The following is a 19,518-nucleotide window of genomic DNA, read 5'->3' on the forward strand; positions in this document are numbered from 1 at the left end:
AGAAGTTTCTGTAATTTTGTATCACTTTATTTGTGAATAATTAAATAATTTAGACATCATTAAAAAAACATCAATACTAGCATGACACACAAAAAATAATCAGACCTTTAAGAATACTTGCTCTTGTTCAGGCATGAACTCACTTGTGAAGATACAGCTAATTCTATTATTGGCTGTACAAGATACTGACAGATGATGCATTGCATCTCATTATGTAACAGTTTGTTCAAATGTTTAGCACCATCTGTTGCTTTACCAAGACCCAGACATATTGTCATCCTGTGTTTCAGATTAGATTGGGGTAAAAGTGGCACTGAGAGATGTTAATGGCTAATTTAGTCTCAGTTTTATGAAGGCTTTTCATGTCCATACTCAAGACTTCAAAGCACAGGCTTCTGGTGGATTGTGACTCACTCATCAACGCCTTCATTTGTCTGACTGTGTGGGTATTAGTCCTTGAAGCTCACACTTCTGAAAGGAGAAAAGGACACTTCAGTGAAAGCGGAAAACAGTTGTTAAAAATAGTCCTTCATTTTGGGGGGTGTTTACCATACAAAAAAGCCTAAATGAAGGAATTATAGGTCCAGTGTATAAGAATTAGTTACATTTAACGGCACATTTACGAACACAGCGAACTCCTCCACTCACCTCTCTATCCCTAGCATGTCAGGAAACTATTGGGAATGTGCATGTTTTCCTTCATTTACAAAGTAAGCTTTCCCTTTAAAACAGGCTGGTTTGTCCACTTGGGCTGCTGTAGAAACATGGCAGCACGATATGGCAGCCCAATTAACCCAAAGCACTTGGCTAAAATAAAATCATAAACAATAATTCAAACATATTTAGCCGTGATATTCAACATTTCTGCAAATAAACCCTTCTATGTTACACACTGGACCTTTATGATATACAGTATGTGTACATACTACATAAATAGTGAAACCTTATAACAGCCCTGTCGTTTTCATGATAAACACCTTACTTGTCTGCTGACTTGTCAGTTGAGCGGTCAAGACTCCGCAGGATCGAGCGTTCTGGGGAGATAGTGTGAGAGCCAGTGGAGATGCTGAGGGGTGTTGAGGTTTTGAAGGATGAAAATGATGCACCCTGTTTACGCATTTCTTGAACTGCCCTTTCACTGGGGGACAGAGACAATGAGACAAGGTCATGATGGTACTGCATCTCCATTGTGTTGTTACAACTTCGGATCAAGAAAAATGTCAGCTTTCGAGGTAATTACAGTAGTTCACAGTACTGGGACACTTACTAATGTCTTCACATCCTCATAACATGCTTCTTTAAAAAATGAAATTATTAACGGGGTGCTTAACTTTGACTGCTTAAAGTTGAAGTAGGCGGTTGTTGAGTTTCATCCATTCTGAAATGAAAATTGCCATTTTCTGTCCTGAGGTCCTCTCATTGGATGACCATAGGTGGACCCACTGATTTCATACAGAACGATCTCTCTTTCTCTCAAACTCTATTAACTCAATCTCCAGCTCTCATTTAGATGCTTTCCTTTTCTAAGTTTTCTCTCAAATCTCCTATCCTTTTTTTAAAAGGTTACTGAATAATTGATCAATGACACCAAAAACAATCCTGCCTACTGTGCCTTTAATGTTTTGCTTTTCGTATGTTGGAATTGTTGATGTTTCTGCCATCTACTGCAACACAAGTCTCCCTGAGAGACTATAAAGGTCTGTGAAATCTCTTGCCAGTGGAAAAGTCAGCATCAGTATAAAGACAAAAATTTGTCAAGCTCACCGTTCAAAACGTTCACTGATCAACTGTCTTTTCAGAACGTCCATCTCCGTCTGCAGCTGAGACACTTTACTGCGGAGTTGGGAAACCTCTCTGGTGTGCTCTGCACTTTGTGTGGGTAAACACAAAAGTAACGTTCAATCTTTTTTTCAAATGACATTTAGCCACCTTTATCAACTCAAGCACACACCGTTTATTGATATGGTTTTTATTTACGTTTTGCTGTCGGCCAGCGTGAGCCTGTCACGCAGGATTTTCAGCTCCGACTCTCTTTCACTGGCCGTCAGGTGAGTTTGGAACTCCTTCTGCCGATTGGTGGAGAGTAGCGTCTCAAGGTTACGGACAGTTAACCTCTCACTTGAGAGTTGCTTTTTAAGTAGCTCTGCCTCTGACCGAACATCCTCCAGCTCTCCTGTGACCTGGAATAATATTCACATTTAACCAGAGATCATAAATATTGCAGGACTGATAACTGCTCCATAAGAGTCAAAGTACGACTTTGGTGGAATGTGACATTTCATAGGCATGACAAGTGTATCAAAGCGAAGTAGGCCTCACCCTCTCCAGGTCCATACTCTTGGAGGTGAGCTGCCGTGCAATGAGCTCCTTGTCAGAGTCCAGTTTGACACAAAGCTCCCTGACAGAGGCCAGATCTGAGAGGAGACCTGCCTTCTCCTCCTGAGCTTGGTTAAGCTCCTCCTCTAGTTTAGACATCCCACGAACCAGTGATGATACCTGGCCTTCATAAGCCTGGATGGCCTGCGTGTGCTTAGAAATAAAGCAGGGGGAAAGATATATCACTTTACCATAGCAATCTTTCTTTCTAATGTAAAGAATAAGCTGCTTGTTCCAGCCCACATCTTACCTGATGGATTTCTCTCTCCTGGTGGCTTACAGTACTGGAGAGGTGCCTGCGTTCTGTGTCTGAAGAGAGCAGCTCCAGGCGGATGGAGTTATTGAGGCTTTCAGCCTGATGCAGCTTCTGTTCGCGCTCCTCCACTTCAGAATGAGCCGTTCTGAACCGGTCCAGCAGGTCCCTGTTCTCCTGCTCCTGTGGAACATGTACATTTATAATATAGATATAAATAGTACCACCACAGAGTATTAGACATAGAGACTCCACTACATGGGGCCTTAAAAGAGTAATAGCGCTCTCTTGCCTTTGTAGCCATCAGTTTCTCGATTCTTGACACTTCAGAAATATACGTGTGGACTCTCAGTTTCAGCTCATCTTTCTCGTGCAGAACCTCTTCCATCTCCATATGTACAGCCTAGAGAGACAGACACATGATGCATTGATGTTTTAGCTTTAAAATGTTTTTTCATTTTCTCGCTACATGACACAGAATGTGCATATAAGGTTTCTTACATACTTGGTTTTCCCGTGTCATTGTGGCCAGATCACTTTGTAGCCTCCTGTTCTCCCGGATTGTGATTTCTTTCTCCCTCTTGAGTACAGCCAGCTCCTCCTGGGAGGTGTCCAACTGTCTCCTCAAGCTGCTTATCTCTCTCTCGCGGCTGTTTAAAGCCCCCTGCAGCTGCCTGCAATGACCACACATCATGTATTATCATTTATCATGACATTTTGCTGTATTGAAACAATGTCAGAGCTTTGAGACCAAGATACCCACGCTAATGAGTTATCCATGTCCATAACCGCATGCCTTGCATCCTTAAGGGTGTTTTCCTGTGGAAATACAAATAAAAAGTTCTCATAAAGCACAAGTCATACCATAAAAACAGGGCTATGACAGACATCCCCTTATTTATGGACAGCAATTTTGATGGTATTTGTTAATGACCGACTACCTTCATGGACAACTCCTCCTGGAGAGCAACCAGCTTTTCAGTCTTTTGATCAACATCATCCTGCAGAGTATCTTTCTCTCTGTCCAGGGTAGCGATTGACTTCTGGAGAACAGCCAATTCCTCTTTATGCTTAGAGCCCCACTGACTTAGCTCCCCTGGTAAACAAATCAGAAACACACTCAAGCAACCACAGAGAAAAACAAAACATAGCAGAACAATTCAACAGCAAACCTGAACTTTGTAAAATTACCTATTCTCTCCTCAAGTTTCTCAATCTGCTGATGGGCATCATGGAGCTCATTCATCTTCACAGACAGCCTGTGCTGGGTGTCAGACAGTGACTGCTCCATCTGCTCTTGGAGCAGCCTGCAGACAGACAAGACAAAGTTCACTGGTCCGTCTCTAAACACATTGACAAGAATCCCAACAAAGCCCCGGAAATTTGCAGTTTGTCAACAGGAACAACAGTAAGACAGAGAAAATACTGATGCTTTCTTTTGGAGTTTGTCTACAAGTTGCTACATTTATAACAAAATATGCATTTAAAATACACTCCCAACAGTAGCCATATCTTTAATATTAAACTTTTATCCCACACAGTTTCAGCACAAACCTCAGAGCGTTGGACTCGGCCCTCTGCTGGGCTTCAAACTCTACATTCTGGACCAGAGAACCTGAGCGAACCCTCAGCTCCTCCTCCACAGCCTCCTTACTCTCCTTCAGCAGACACACCTGTGACTGCAGGTGCAGTTTCTCCTCCTCCAACTATACCATAATGTACATAATATGGCAAAACAAAAACAAAGACCCAATTAACAGTTTTGAAAAAAATACATTTTTAACTGTGGAAATCTATCAAGCTTACACTTTTGATGGCGTGTTCTAAGTCAAGAATTCTCCGGTCTTCAATCTGTCTGTCTGTGAGAGCCGAGGTCTGGGCAATCTGCAAAATTTGTGAGCGTTACGCTGGAAAAACAGATCATTTTCTGCTGATATATTAACTTATGAACATTACAACTGAATACTCTGGCACTAACCTTTAATCTCTCAATCAGTGCATCCTTTTCAATGGTCATCTGCTCAATTGTGATTTCAGCCTGTTCAACCACTTTCTGCAGTTTTAAGATATCAGCTGACTTATCTGTGCTATGAGCCAACTTCAGGTCCTCTTGAGTCTGAAGCATTCAACAAGCACATTTGGAATTACAAGACCAAAATAAGCAGTGTCAAGTACAAACTTAATGGTATATTGTTTGTATTGAATATACCTTTCTGAGCTGGGTTTTAAAATGGTCTCTTTCAGTGCAAAGGGCCTTTGCATTGTTTTGGATGTCCTCAATGTGCATCTCAAAGTTTAAGAGAGCAGCCTTTAGCTCATCTCTTTCCTTTATTACATGGAGTAGCTCAGTGTGTGCAGCACCTCCCTAAAGAATTAACGCCATTATCAGTCATCTTTTGCACCAATTTTCATCAGAAAACATGTAAAAATATATCAATAAAAATAGTAAAAATGTGTGTTCTTTACCGTTCTTACTTTGGACCTCGGACTTCTGCCTTTAGCTGGACTACGACTGGGACTGGAGTCTGGACCTCCAGCCCCTCTGGTTTTTTTGTAGCGCTCAGTCTCCTGACGATAGTAATCCCTCTCCTCCTCTAGACTCTTGACGAATGCATCCAGACGTGATGGGGAGCGCTCCCTTCCACAAACACCATGTTTCGCTCGCATTGTCTCAAGCTCCAACACCAGACCTTTTTCTAGGACGTAGCCACATGTCAGTAATAGACCAATTACAGCAACTTTAAGCAGCAAAACTGCAACCCAGTTGGTTTAAATAAATTAGTTATGAAAAAAGGCCTGCTGCTTACCAGCCGACATCATTTTTTCAGTTTTGTTCTGCAGCCTGATTTTCTCATCCTCCAGGAAATTCACCAGTCCTTCCATTTTTTCAATCTGCTCTTTAAGCTCCACAAGTTGATCTCTAAGACGGTCTTTTTCAAAATCACCTTCAGACATCTCCTGAAATAAATCATTTGCATAACATTAAAACAGACTTCTTTTGGCAAATATCTCCAAAGAACATGCAAACTCCACACAGGACAGCCCTCGGTGGAACTGGAATTTGAATCAGTGACCCACTTGATGTGAACAACATCAAGAGGGTCTTGAACAACCCCTCATCTATTTCTATTAACAGAATATAAAATAGAATAAAAGCAGCATTTAAAGTGTAAATACCTGTCTTGTTTTTGTGATAATATCTTCCAGGTCTTCAATGGTTCTCTGTTGCCTCTGAATTTCTTTCTGTTGAGAACCCATTTTCACATCATAATTCTTAATCATCTTCTAAACTTATAACCTGTGCATCTAAATACAGAACATTTTTATTTTATGTTTTTCTTATTGTCTCACTTTGGCTTCTTGCAGTTCCACATCAACAGTTTCCAACACCTGTTCTTTATCCATCTCCAGCTGCTTTGCAAGGTCATCTATGTGTGTAAGCTCTTCACACAGTTCTAGATTCTTTACAGACAGATTAGCCACTTCTTTTGAGACATCTTTCTTCTTCTGTTGCAGGTCCTCTACCTTCTGTTCCAGTTTCCTGTTGGTCTCCTGTAGGTACTCAATCTGTAAAACAAGTAGCAAGTAGCAGCTATCAGTAAAAAGCAAAGGGAGTGACAGGACAAAATGTATAGAAAAATATTGATAGATTATAAATATTCTTTATGAAACCCTAATGCTTGCCTGAAGGTTAAGATGGGAAATTAGTTTCTCGTTGCTGATGTTCTGAGCCTCTAGGGAAACCACATCATGAGGTCGTCCTCCATGAAGAACATGATTCAGGCGCTTGATCTCGTTGTCTCTCTCCTCCACCTATTATAAAAGGTATTTTAATAAAACAGCACTCAATAACATCCACATTATCTTTCAGAATTGTATTTGTTTCTAGTCAATTTATTTTCGTACCTGAGTGCTTAAGTGTTTAATATTTTCCAGGGCATTTTCCAGGTCTAATTTGATCTTTATAATGTCGTCCTGTAGCTCCTCATTTCTACAAATTACAGTCAAACATAAATAACAAGCATCAAATAATCAAGAGCATCACTTATCCCACAGTGCACAGTTTAGGTGTTATAAAGAAACACACCTTCTATCTGCTAACTGCAGCAGATCAGCTATGAAGGGATCGTCAGTCTGCAACACAGGGTAGGCTGATGTGGAGGAAGGAGGTGTGAGCTCATCAATCTGCATTCTCTGACGTCTGAATGGTATGCTGTGCTTCTTTCCACCTGTAAAAATAAGGATTGATTTGATTTATTTTTGAAAGTCAAATAGGATTCACAAGAAATAAAAGTCTTAAAAGTGGACAAACCCCTGGTATTTACCTGGTGTCTGCACCACAGCTTGCATGTTCTTCTCCTGCAACTGCTGGATGCGCTCAGCTTTCGCTTTGCCATCTCTCTCCAAGCAGCGGACCTTGTGAACATACTGATTGTTTAAAAACTTCAAGTCAGATGTCTCATGGTCCAGCTTTCTGATGTGGGTCTTGAGCTCTGAAGTAAGACAAAATTGTAAGGAGTAGGTATAAGCCAATACAGTACAGTTAGCCAAACAAAATGTAAAAATCTGATACAATTCAAAAACCCAAAATATCACATTTACATCTTAATAAACACAGACTGTAAAGATGTGAATAAAAAGCAACAACTGTTTTGTGCAGTCTATTTCCTCTCTATGGGAACAGAACATATGGAAGATGAAGCATTGTACTTCAGAAATGGCTGGGGGGTAAATGCATTGGATCAAATACATACTTAACAGCTTAGTAGACTGATATTGGTAAATGGACAGGACAATGTAGCATTGAGCCATCACTACTGTGAAGTTATCAATCCAGTGAGATGATGTTTCAAACTGCACTAATTGTGGGAATGACTGGTTATCGCATCTTACCTCTGGTGACTCGATCCTTCTCCTCCTTCAGCTTCAGAAACTCATGATGCAGCTCATTATTCTCCCTGACCACCCGGGCATTCTCCGTCTTGTATGGCTCCAGGAGAGAATCAAAGTTTCGGCTTTCTTTCTCAGTCTTACCTGCTGAGAGTTTGGCATTTCGCAAACTCTCGGTTGTGTGAACCAGGTCACTGTGAAACAAAGAAAGAACTGTCTCAAGCATGTGTTGTGTAATCCCCTGTGATTGACTCATTAGTATTATGGGATGGAGGTGCAGGGGATTGTGTAGGTAGGGCTCCATGTGTCACCTGAACAGTTTCTCCACCAGTGGCAGTGATTCTATTCCCAGTGGCTGTCTGTATCCCAGCTGGTCCAGACGCTTCCTCAAGTTTACGAATTTTCTCTCTGCATTGCTGGTCATGGCTGCGGTGAGGTCCTTCAGGTACACAGCACAACATACAATTTACATTGAAAAGCAAGTACACCTGCAACAATTTGTCGTAAAACAATCGAAATCATAAAACGACCAAGTGCAAACTTCAAATTTGAGAGAATCTGCAAATATTTAATAAAGATATAATGTGACCGAACATATTTATCAAGGACTCCTATGCTGCAGATACTCTTCCGGGAAGAAGCCTGTTGACAAGTCAACAAATATCGAATTATCACGATGTTTACAGTTTTTCCTATAAAGCATTAAAATGAAAAATATAATTCCTAATGGTTGTGAAACATTTGCAGTCACAAAATCGGTCAAAATAAGTAGCTCTAAGGCAGAGGCTTAGGTAAAATAAATAACTTGTTCGATTAGTTCAATAAAGTTACAGCTAGCTACCATTTGTTTGTGGTTTGCTAATGCTAGGTAGCTAGCTTAATGTCAATTAGCTGATGAACTCATATTAGCACTGACATTGCACTTGGTGTGTTTAACTATTAAACTGCCCGCGACATTCACTTTGACTAAAACATCTGTGAGAGCAGTTTGACAACTGTCAATCAATAACATGGCGTTGTATCCCGGGAAGTGTCCATCAACTTACCTATCTGTGAGGGCACTGCTGCTAACGTTAGCTTTACCAACGTCAATATATCCCTACATCGCCGTCTTTGATGTCTCCCTCGAACTAAATACTCGTATAGGATGTATTACTGCAACACTCAGTCATCTCCGATAGAGTTCGATAACCCGAAGCTCTTGTGTTGACATGTTTTCCGCGGTAAAGAGTTTGAAAAGAGCGCCGCTGAGCTACGGTTTGGATTCGTCGCTAAGGAAGGGAGACACAGTGCGGAAAATCGGTGGCAGCTTGTTTTGTGAATCAGCGTTGTCCGCATAAAACGGATGGGCGGTGTGAACACAGATATTTAGCTCAGTTACATTGAATTTATTATTTATGTGCTTTTTAATACACGTAAAAAAAAAAACAAGACACACTGCCGGTTGGCAGATGCAAATGTGTTATTTACAAAAGGTATTAGGAAATAAAACGAAAACGATAGAGAGAGGAGACTTGGTGAATCGCAAAGAAACCAGGCACACACACTCGCTGCAGTATGTATTTATTCTGCAACACTGTCCAATGTACAAATGTCATTAAAATACACACAGACACATAGAGGAAATGGTTTGTTGTCCTAAAAAGCAGTAAAGAGCAGCTTGTATATTTTCAGCCAGTGTGAGGCAGTAGTGAATCAAAAACTAATAGTGCATAGCAGCTCGACTAATGAGACTGAGCAATGCTGGAGAAATACTCCAGCATGTCCTGTATGGTAAACTCCATGGTGATTCCAGATCCTGGGTAGCATCTACCAATCAAATCTTCAAAGTGCTTGTACTGGCGGATAAACTCATCTTGCATGGAATGCCACACCACCTGGTGGAGCAAATTAGGAATAACAATAGTTCAGCGATAGGTTGAAGAATGTGACACTATTGACCAGGTGAGTGAGGATTTCTCACCTGTAGCAGACTCTCCTCCTCACACAGATGTTTGTCCACCTTCTTGTAAAGGTTGTCAAGACCCTTTTTCACCTCTTTGCCGGGATACTCTTTAATAACTTTGCGTAGCTCTTGTTTGTTGAAGGCCAGCTGATAGCTCACCTCCTCCTCGCGAACACCCTGGGCTACACGTGCCTCAACTCCTTCAAAGAAATGCTGTAACATAGACCTAGATGTTTAATATGCTACAGAACTATGGTACATTTCATGAGATTACTTCAAGTGGTTATTAGTCTTACGTTGAGTTTTTCCAGAGGCTGGCCCAGGGAGTTGATTACATAGGACTGCAGGTGGTCTGTGTATTTGTGTTTAGCCTCTCGTCTCTCCGTGTCCAGGCAAGAGATCTTTAGACGTGACAGTGTCGAGAAAATGTGGTGGAAATTCTCCATCATCACAACATCCCGTGGAGTCTTCTGGCTTTCATTTGCTACCTTCTCCACTGGAAAGACAGTCGGTATTCAGAACTTAAATTCTGGGACCAGTGCACCCATCAGTATTTGATTTTGGAGGATCACTCCATCTTACCATTCATAAAAACAGCCCTGATAAGTTTCACATAGGCTTTGTCCAGATCCCCGCGCCGCTCTGCGTTACGGAAGATTGTTTCAGCCAGCTCAGCAAACTCCTCAAACCTGGTAACAAATGGTAGGATACCGACTTTGCTTTTCTTTGAAATCTTCTCTTCCTCCATTTGTCTGATCTGACCAGACTGTAAGAAGATAAGACAGCATTATTTATTTATTTTTATTTTTTTTTCACTAAAATAATCCACATGGGATGCAATAAAATAAATGAAAACAACTTCACTCACTATGCATTTGTCAAAGTTCCTCTTAACAGTGACCAGTACATTTCCCAGCGTAGTGCTGAGGTATGAGGCTGGGTCAACATTCTCCGCTGTCCACACATGGTGACTCATTTTCACCAGCATATAGAGAGAATTGAAACTGTCAATCTTGTCACCCAGTGCAATGAGACTGTTGAGCTCAGTCTCGATGCTCTGGAAGATTTTATTCATCATCAGCCGCACTAGGTCTTTCCTTTAATAAAAGAAAGCACAGAGGAGTGGTGAGGAAGGGCAACACAGGACATATGAATGATAAATTTATGGCCGTTAGCAAACAATGCCCAACTACTCACTCTGACGAAAAGGAGTGTCTGTGTTCTGCCTGGGGAGGCACTCTTGACGACATCCCTCCATCCGTTTCCTCTGCTTCAGGCTGCCATGACAATGGACATAAAACATAAAAAATACAGACATATATCTGACATGTATGATGTGACTAAAAACATTGTTGCTGCTTTATTTCCCTGAGCTGCTCAGTAATATAGCTACATTAGACAATTTTATGTAACGACTGAATTCACACCAGAGGGTGTCATGCCTTTGGTTCCTTCTGTTAGAGATATTTTCAGTATGTGATCACAGATGTACCTGAGCAAGCGGCGGTGTAACTGTCAAGTGCTGCTGCAGTTTAAAGAACTTGCTGATGAAGTCTTGTTCTGCGAGACAAAGAGGCTCCAGCTCACTGAGGACTTGCTCAAATATCTACAGAGAGAAAGACCTTTGTTTAACATCATAATTCACAGCAACACACAGCTGATTTGATTCAATCTGGCAGTGTCACCTTGTCAAACTTGGTCCTGTCTGCAACATCCAGATCAGAGGCAGACATGTTGCCCATGTCCAACAGTGAGGAGGACTGTGAACGTCGGCTGTTGGAGCCCTGCACTGTCAGTTTGTTCAGGCTTGAGGTAGAGCCAGTCAGCTTCCCAGAGCTGCCATGAAGGCCTAACACAGCACAACACACAGAGTCAGACTTTATCCTTTTCAGTGAGAATGAGCCAAGGTTTTGGGAATATCATTCAGAGAACTGTCATTCTATCATTCTGTCAATTATGACAAAATTAAAAAAATAAATGTGATGCAAGTCACCAATGGATATCAATTTTTAAGAATTAAAGGCATTGTTAAAGCTGTACTGTGTAACATTTACATATAAACAAATATCAGTTACTGTCAAACCATTATCAAATGACTTCACATTATGCTGGTTAATCTGATTAGCTCAACATCACTCTCTTGTTTCTCAGTATAACAGTGTTTTGTTGATGTGCTTTACGTCAACATTGATGGAGTGACTCTTGCAGTGGTTTGGCAACAGAAGTTACACACTGGAGCTTTAACAACTGTGGTAACGGCTTGTCCACTTTAATCTGGGAAAGTACTGTATGTTTCAGGGTGGCAACATTTTTTTACTGTGGAACAGGAGAATCCATATATATCCAGTCATACTTACTTTCTGTTTCCTGTTTGAGTGCACTTTCTTTCCGCGGAAGCGTGGCTGCAGCCAGTTAAAAAAGGCAGGCATCAAAGACAAGAGACAGGTTAGGCTCAAAACATGCAGCATGGAAGGAGTAAGGCTAGACGTTAGATGTACAAAGTTATACAAATGCTAACGTGCGCTGCAGCAGCTTAGGTAAAAGCTTGTAGCTTTAGACAAAATCAATTCTATTTTTCCAGAGGGAAAAAGAAGATTCAAAGAAGAGCAAGCAGAGTTTAATAATTCTGCCAAAACCAAAGCTCAACCAAGGGGCCCTTTCCAAATATTACAGACTTTTATCATGTAAGGCCTCGTGCAAAAAGAGTTGAAATGTTATAAAGAGGTAAAACAAAAAGCAAGACTTTAACACACTCGAAACAAGTATTAGTTTGGGAAAAAAAATGTTTGGTAGCAGATGTGATGTAAAGAAGACTGTAATGGAATAACGTCTTGTTTCCACATTTTCATATGTGACAGTACGATGCATATTTTGAACAAAACACACTTGAAATGCAATGAAACTCCTATTGCTCATAACAAAGTTTCAATACATAAAACAAGATGAAAATTGTCGCTAAAAGGAAGTGTCACTGAAATCCCAAACAATTTTAAGAGCATTAACTGCAGAAGACAAACATGCATCATTCTTACCAAACTTGCCCTTCGCCTCCTTGGTTGTACCCGCCATCTTTATCTTGGCAATCTCAAAGAAATCTTTGATTTCCCTTTCATAAAGTCTACTCATATAGTCGACATAGGTCTGTAAAAAACAAACAAAAAAAGCATATTCCTTAGAATCTCAGATGATCCCTTTACAAACCACAAACCGAAGTAAAGAAAGTATATTTCCCAAAATGTCAAATTATTCATTAAAGTATTTTTGTAGGATAATAATGTGACTAACCCGTGACAGGCCCTCATACTTCTCCCTGTGGGTGTTCTTCAGCCACTCCATGAGCTTGGCGTAACGCAACAGGTCCCTGTGGAGGGGATTGTGTTTGGGCAGAGTCAGTTCTGCTGTGTGTTGGGACAGAGTGGAACTCTGGTCGTGGCCCTGGATGACAAGGTGAGAGGGAAATCTGATATATTCAATGAATAAATTAATATGGGCACACTGTTAGTTAATTTTAATTCTCATTATCCTCCCATTCACTCTTTTACACAACAACACACCATACAATCTTGCTTCCAAATGTAAAAAATATGAGGAGAGGACACCCCTCTCCAAAAAAAGGTAAACAACAAACTGTCCAAAAAAAAAAACACTTCTTCAGCTCAAGCAGCACCTCCTCCTGCCATGTAGATGGTCTGCACACTTCCCCTCAGTGTTAGCTTGTTCATTCTCTAGTGCTTTTTTTCCTGACATGCACACTGCACAGACAGGCACAGGATTTTATGATATGTGACCTTTTGCAACAAAGCTATGTTAGCACTCAAACATTCAAACATAAAAAGCCCTAAGCTCAATGCAGACAGCTGGTGAAGAAGGAGACAGATGAAAGGTGCCACTTCACCTATGAGATCAGATGTGAGATGTCAAGTAGTTAGAAACGCATCTCATGCAAGAAATAATGGAAGGCCTTGGGTTTCTCAAGTCGTTTGGAGTGAAGTATGCCAGTTCAAACGTTAGCTGAGGAGGGGTGTGGTGGGGTTGCTGTGAGGGTACTCACTGGAAGTGATAGACAGGAGGACCTATAGAACTGAGGGATGGTCATTTTGAAGTGACTGAAGTGGTTGAACTGACACAGAGACAGAGAGCAGAGTGGAATGATTGGAGTGAGCAGAGTCAAGATTAGGAGCGACACAGCTGGAAGGAAATGACACGAGGAAGCCCAAGAAAAGAGTAACAGCTCAACAGGAAGTTTGTGAAGGGAGAGAGAGAGAAACAGGAGACGAACAGGGGTTACTGCAACACTCCATGGTGCAGCAGACTCACAATGGCAAGGTGCGGGGGGACAAGGCACAGAAGATGAAGGTCATTACAGTAAAGTCGAGAATAATCTCTGACAAACTACGAATTTTAGAAACGAAAAAGACAACTGCGGAAAGTCAGCAACACATACCCTAACAGGATATTTCCACATTATAAACCATCAAAAACTGTAATTTATAAAATATTCTGTAAGATTTATATCCCTTGTAATATTGGTGTGCCTGTTACCTGGTGAACAAACACATTGTTGAGATGATTGGTGAGGCGACGAGCAAAGGTGTCTCTCAGGTCTGCAAACAGGAGCTGTTGCTGCTTCACAGCCGACAGCTTGTCGTGGCCTTTGGCGAAAAAGAAATGATAACTTAATTGAATTACTTCTGAAACAGCAGGTTATTGAAATGGTGGATAACAATTTGTAAACCAACCTGGTCGCAAGGCCACGTTCATGCACTGCAGAAGAGCTTCAGAGGCGTTGATGCAGGCCTCAATACCTTTTGGGGACGTCAGGTCCCCATCCTGTAAAGCCCTGATGTGGCCTTTTGACAGGTCCATGTAATTCTACAGGAGGAAACACACATCCTAGTCATTTCAGCATTAAAGTTTAGCTTCTTTCACAGGACTTTTAAGCATTTCAAAACTTAATTACATGAATATACAGTTAAAACATTTTAATGAGTTACTAACCACTAAGAACTGGATCTCATCCAGTAGTTTGCCATTGTTCGTGTTGCTGATCTGGATGAGGCGATTGCTCTGGGAGATCTGGTCCATCTGGTCTTTGACGCTCTGCAGCATTTCCTCATAGCTGCTCAGCTTCCCCTCAATGGTGTCCACCTCTCCCAGTGCCTCATCCAGCAGCTGCATCAAGATATTGACCTGCTTCTCTGATGCCATGATGGACTGGATGTTAGCCTTGATACAAGAGCAAATGAACATGGTATTGATTAGTTTTAATGTTTTTTTAAGTAAAACTTACTTTATATCTATGTATATCTATGTGTCATATACTGTATATCTATGTGTAATTTAGCTGTTGCTTTACTTACCCCATCTAAAACCTGCAGCTCCTTGGAGAGCTGCTCCGCAAAAGCCTCAGCATTGGAGATGGCATACTCGCACACCTCCATCATGCCCTCGATGTCCTGCTCCTCACGAGTACTGAGTTCTTGGTAATCATCCAAAGCATCTTCATCACCCCCTGCAACACTCTGGCTCTCACCACTAGGCACTGACTCTAAACCCATTAAAAACAGACAGAGAAAATGTGTACGAGACATGATGAGCACACTATATCCCAACAGGTCAGGTTATCAGGGTTTATATAATATTCTTCAAACATATAAATAAATTCAATCACAATAATAGAATTGATTGAAGACATATTAGTCTAAATTGTTTTTAAAATAACTAACCCACTTTAAATAAATTGTAATACTGCACTCCACACTACACTACCGCTGATAAAAATTAACCATTAACTTTAAACGTTAAACCTAAGTCTAACCGCAGGTTATGCAACTCCATAAAACCAAAAACATTCATCTGATAAATGTACTTGTCTATATTTGTTAAAATATAGGGGTACATAATATAGAAATAGAATAGAATAAAATAGAATAGAAGTTATAAAACAACTGCTCTATAAAAACAGAAAACCTGACCTAACAATCACACCGTAAATGTTTCTGGACCAATAAGAAACGACATGGGCAAAAACTTTGGGTCACATTAAATACTGAGTAAATGAATGAACATGTCAGTAGATGTTCATATGAATTAAGGTGATATGGACAAGTAAAAAAATAAAGGAGTTAAATGTGTGTTAAGATATAATTAAAATAGAATCAGGACCATCCTTAATAAAAGAAGCATGAATAAAACAGCAGAAGCTTTGGGAGGATGAGAGTCTCTAATGACAGTGGTGATTTAAGCTCATGAGCATACGATGAACGGGAGTGAGGAGAGGGGGAAGTTAAGTCCTACCAACCTTCCGCTTTAGGAAGTTCTGGCCAGAGAAAGTTTAAGAGAGAAAAGTGAGAATAAAGGAGAATTTAACACAGAAAGCCACACCACATACCAGGGTACAAAGAATAGATCTCCAAACATGCTATTAATAGAAATTAAATCAACCACAACAAAACACATTTCCTTGTTTCTGATATAAGGCATAATTCCCCCCAAACATACCATAGAACACTTAGGTCAACACTGCTTGATTAAGATAAAAAAGACACACCTTTTACAAATCTAATCAAACCATGAAAAGAGACATGCAACCACAGGGACAGCTAAGAATAGAGAGCATCCACACCTTCCAGCAGCTGAGAACTGACATTCACAAACTCCACCTTCTTCCTCAGATAACGCTGGTTCAGCTTCCAGATGCAGGAAATGAAGGAGTTTTTTTCAGCTGTGCTACTAGCCAGCCACCGGTATACCTTCTCGAAATGAAGGTCGAACTCAGGGTTTTCCTAAAAACATGTAATTACAGTCAATTTAAACATTTTGCATCTGAATAAAGGGGAGCGTGAGCCTCATTATCAAATGTCCTGGATGTGGGCAAAATAAGGCAAAATGTGTAAGAAATGCATAATTTCTCTGACCTTGTTTGCATCTTTGGCATCTACTTCAGTCAGATCTCGCAGCTCCCAGGTCTGCTGTCGCTTGTAAAAATCCCCCTTGTCTGATTTCTTCACTTTTACCACCTTCACTTGGACAGGTCTCTCTGTGCTAACTGAAAGAAACAAGAACATTATTTTTGAAACATTCAGCTTTTGTACCTCATATTCATCTAAAGCTGCCTCAGTGGTTATTACCAGGGGAATTTATTAGTTAGTTTGAGTGTTCTACGCGTGAGTTTGTGGGTAATCTACAGGTGCTCTGGCTTCCTCCCACAGTCTAAAGACATGCAAATTGGGTTTAGGTTAATAAGAGACTCTAATTTAACTCTGTAGGTTGGTCCTGTGGCAGGCTGGCAACCTGTGCAGGGTGAACCCTATCTCTTGCTCAATGTCAGCTGGGAATGGCTCTAGGTCCACCATGACCCTTAATGGATAAGTGGTAAAAAATGAATGAATAAATGAATTAATGAATCTGGGGTTATTATCTGTATACCTGTTGCACACAAGAAGCAGTTCTTCTTCTTTTTTCCTGCCTTGCAAACATTGACTATACCCAGGAGCCGCTCATCATTGGGAGTGAAGATGTCTCTCTGGAGAGCATGCTTGATGGCTGTCATGGTGGATACTGTAATGCAGACCATAAAAGAAAGCCATTTAGAAAGAAATTGTACATAAAATATGACCAAAATGTTTTACATCATCAACCTGACTTTAATTTCACATCATTTATTTTTTCCACTGATTTCTGAGTAGTGACACAGTCCAGATTTATTGATGAAATATTAGGAAATATAAGTTACCTAAATGTTTATGAACCCTGCTTTTGCATATTTTAAATTATAACAAAAACTGATCTCAGAACCATACACTGTACTGTACTGTACTGGTCTGGTCTGGACCAGTATAAGGTATATCTATAAAGGCAAGGGATGTCTGTCTGTCTGTTAACTGTCAAATGGTTCATTAAACAGGCTTCAAACAGCAGGTGGTTTACTAAGGTGTTTGGGTAAGAAAGGCAAGATATATTGGTAGAAATGGAACATACATAAGGCTACAATGACTAATCAATTAATCGATTACTTGATTACTAAATTAATACTTGTTTGTTTTTCTTAATCATTACAACAAAAAAGTCAATATTTTCTGGTTTCTTTGCTTCATATAACAAATAAATTATAAAGACTGAATCATTTCGGTTTGAGGTCAAAACAAGACATTTGAAAACAACATTTTGAAGTTTGAAAAACACTGGTCAATATTTTTCAACATTTTACAAACAAAACGATTACTTACTTGATTACTATTTAATTAAGAACATAATTAACAGGATAATATATTTAGAAAAGTATTATTTGCTGCAAACAACAACAGATATATCACTGAAAAAAACACTTCTCCTCCTCTCACAGAGATTGCATTATTTTTGATGTAATTTAAAAAAAAGTAAATTAGACACTAAAAATACACATAAATAAAATAATCAAACAAACAAAAACAAAACAACTGCACTAGTTCTTATGAATTAAGTTGATATGGACAAGGACAAAAAAGAAGTACATGTTTGTTCTGATTACAACTAAAACAATTAAATAACAGAGAGACATTTGTTAAAAAAGTACATAAAAAACATCATGTTGACACCTCACTGCACAGTCTTTGTAAATGCATGATAACACAATGACCAAATCCTCCACATTATACAGTCATTTAACAACATTTTTCTATCGGTCATTTGAGTTGTGACATGGTCCAGAATCATTCATGTAATATTTGGAAGCACAAAATGTTTGTAAACACTGCTTTATCCGTTTTCAGGTACGAATTTAAGGTAACTGGCTTTGCAGTTTGTTGACTCTAACGCTGACAGACAACACGGAATTGTAAAGTAATTTAAAAAGGTGGTTATAAGCGTTGAACAAAAGAAACACTGGACTGAGAGTAAAATAAAGGCCGTTCACACAGAAATCACACAAATCATCTCTGTGTCTGTTAGCTTGCTGGCTGCTAACGCTGGTGCTAGTCTGAAGCAACCAGCTAGTGTTAGCCTTGCTGTTGTTAGCTGCACAGACCACGCAACGGTTCACGAAAAACACAGCGAAACGAGACACATTGACTTCCCCTTTTATCGAAATGCACCACAGTAATATTTCTGACAGAGGCATAAATACATTATGATAATGCAAGTTTGCCCTTACCTTGTTTTGTTGATCCACCAGTCGTGTGCAGAGCACCGCCCTCTCACTTCCGGGTTATCAAACGGATCTGTCATGTGACAGCGATACTGCCAACACAAGAGCCACACCCACATCAATCCTGCTCCTCCACCCTCAGAGTCAGAGCAAGCAGAACATTTTTAAATCACAATTAACATACAATTATTCAACCTCACATACAGCAGTAACGTATACACTTGTAACAATCTACAATACTTGTTCCTTAAATGCTATTTATTTATTTAGTTATTTATTTTAGTTGATAAATTGTGCATTAGGGTCATTTACGTCTATGATCCTCCCTCCCTCCCTCTCTCTCTCTCAATGTCGTGTGTGAGTGCGTGTGTGTGTGTACTCTGCATGTTTGCTATGTGTGTGTGTTTTTTTATCGTATTGCTAAAACACATAACAAATACATCATTGTAGTACTGACAGCAATCAAACATGCAGGGGGGGGGGTAAAAGCACAGTAACTTACTAGGCTTTAATGCATAGCAGAACAGTTAGAGGAACACTGAAAAGGCTGTCGAATATGTTATTACTTGCCATACTGCTCCCTAAACACCCATCCCATTTGCAATAGTGCTATTGTTTTTTTTAATTATTATTTTTACCTTTATTTAACCAGGAAAAAACACATTGAGATTAAAAATCTCTTTTTCAAATGTCAAATCAGAAATGCACGATTTTCCCAGAGCACCAGGTGGCATTGTTAATCCAGGTAACAGTCATCATTTCTGCAAGTACCAGCTTCCTGTTGTTTTCTGTACACTCTGCATGTTTGATTGCTGTCAGTACTGCAATGATGTATTTGTTATGTGTTTTAGCAATACAATAAAAAGTATATAGCACAAGTCCATAGAGGCCATGAAAAGACTTTGAGGAACTGAGTCAACACCATATCAG

At 40.0% G+C, this 19,518-nt stretch overlaps 2 protein-coding genes across 7 annotated transcripts; both read right to left on the reverse strand.

The window, feature by feature from the left end:
- Nucleotides 1-5: 5 nt before the first annotated feature.
- Nucleotides 6-8,834, reverse strand: cep135 (centrosomal protein 135). Of its 3 annotated transcripts, none has more exons than XM_044017658.1 (26): nucleotides 8,566-8,832; nucleotides 7,831-7,958; nucleotides 7,523-7,713; nucleotides 6,955-7,122; nucleotides 6,717-6,858; nucleotides 6,536-6,620; nucleotides 6,314-6,442; nucleotides 5,981-6,196; nucleotides 5,807-5,872; nucleotides 5,437-5,587; nucleotides 5,096-5,325; nucleotides 4,839-4,994; nucleotides 4,608-4,745; nucleotides 4,436-4,513; nucleotides 4,184-4,335; nucleotides 3,821-3,936; nucleotides 3,571-3,725; nucleotides 3,393-3,448; nucleotides 3,135-3,303; nucleotides 2,922-3,032; nucleotides 2,627-2,812; nucleotides 2,320-2,529; nucleotides 1,978-2,180; nucleotides 1,765-1,869; nucleotides 978-1,138; nucleotides 6-471 (listed from the first exon to the last, which is right to left on the reverse strand). In XM_044017658.1, the coding sequence occupies exons 2-25, from the start codon at nucleotides 7,941-7,943 to the stop codon at nucleotides 979-981; spliced, it is 3,486 nt and encodes a 1,161-aa protein (XP_043873593.1). In that variant the 5' UTR covers nucleotides 7,944-7,958; nucleotides 8,566-8,832; the 3' UTR covers nucleotides 6-471; nucleotide 978. The 3 variants fall into 3 exon arrangements, with proteins under 3 accessions (XP_043873593.1, XP_043873592.1, XP_043873594.1); XM_044017657.1 differs by having other exon boundaries at nucleotides 983-1,138; nucleotides 8,566-8,831; XM_044017659.1 differs by lacking the exons at nucleotides 6-471; nucleotides 978-1,138 and having other exon boundaries at nucleotides 1,798-1,864; nucleotides 1,952-2,180; nucleotides 8,566-8,834.
- A 232-nt stretch (nucleotides 8,835-9,066) lies between these two features.
- On the reverse strand, nucleotides 9,067-18,657 carry exoc1 (exocyst complex component 1). Of its 4 annotated transcripts, XM_044017660.1 has the most exons (20): nucleotides 18,595-18,657; nucleotides 16,893-17,024; nucleotides 16,382-16,512; nucleotides 16,090-16,249; nucleotides 15,766-15,783; nucleotides 14,825-15,012; nucleotides 14,463-14,690; nucleotides 14,204-14,336; nucleotides 14,007-14,116; nucleotides 12,750-12,899; nucleotides 12,497-12,605; nucleotides 11,822-11,866; nucleotides 11,150-11,313; nucleotides 10,957-11,070; nucleotides 10,662-10,741; nucleotides 10,333-10,561; nucleotides 10,047-10,230; nucleotides 9,761-9,960; nucleotides 9,483-9,677; nucleotides 9,067-9,396 (listed from the first exon to the last, which is right to left on the reverse strand). In XM_044017660.1, the coding sequence occupies exons 2-20, from the start codon at nucleotides 17,014-17,016 to the stop codon at nucleotides 9,244-9,246; spliced, it is 2,715 nt and encodes a 904-aa protein (XP_043873595.1). In that variant the 5' UTR covers nucleotides 17,017-17,024; nucleotides 18,595-18,657; the 3' UTR covers nucleotides 9,067-9,243. The 4 variants fall into 4 exon arrangements, with proteins under 4 accessions (XP_043873595.1, XP_043873597.1, XP_043873598.1 ...); XM_044017662.1 differs by lacking the exon at nucleotides 15,766-15,783; XM_044017663.1 differs by lacking the exon at nucleotides 11,822-11,866.
- Nucleotides 18,658-19,518: the final 861 nt, after the last annotated feature.

Source organism: Solea senegalensis, unplaced genomic scaffold, assembly GCF_019176455.1.
Source record: "Solea senegalensis isolate Sse05_10M unplaced genomic scaffold, IFAPA_SoseM_1 scf7180000015690, whole genome shotgun sequence".
Lineage (NCBI taxonomy): Eukaryota > Metazoa > Chordata > Actinopteri > Pleuronectiformes > Soleidae > Solea > Solea senegalensis.

Excerpts from the sequence above, each read along its gene's own strand:
- cep135 (XM_044017657.1), bottom strand. The coding sequence starts at position 7,943 with ATGACCAGCAATGCAGAGAGAAAATTCGTAAACTTGAGGAAGCGTCTG. Across the intron at positions 3,937-4,183 it reads GCCGAGTCCAACGCTCTGAG|GCTGCTCCAAGAGCAGATGG; the intron begins GTTTGTGCTGAA and ends GTCTGTCTGCAG. Across the intron at positions 2,530-2,626 it reads AGGAGAGAGAAATCCATCAG|CACACGCAGGCCATCCAGGC; the intron begins GTAAGATGTGGG and ends TTTATTTCTAAG.
- exoc1 (XM_044017660.1), bottom strand. The coding sequence starts at position 17,016 with ATGACAGCCATCAAGCATGCTCTCCAGAGAGACATCTTCACTCCCAAT. Across the intron at positions 16,513-16,892 it reads CTGCTTCTTGTGTGCAACAG|TTAGCACAGAGAGACCTGTC; the intron begins GTATACAGATAA and ends TGTTTCTTTCAG. Across the intron at positions 14,117-14,203 it reads GAACGTGGCCTTGCGACCAG|GCCACGACAAGCTGTCGGCT; the intron begins GTTGGTTTACAA and ends TTTTCGCCAAAG.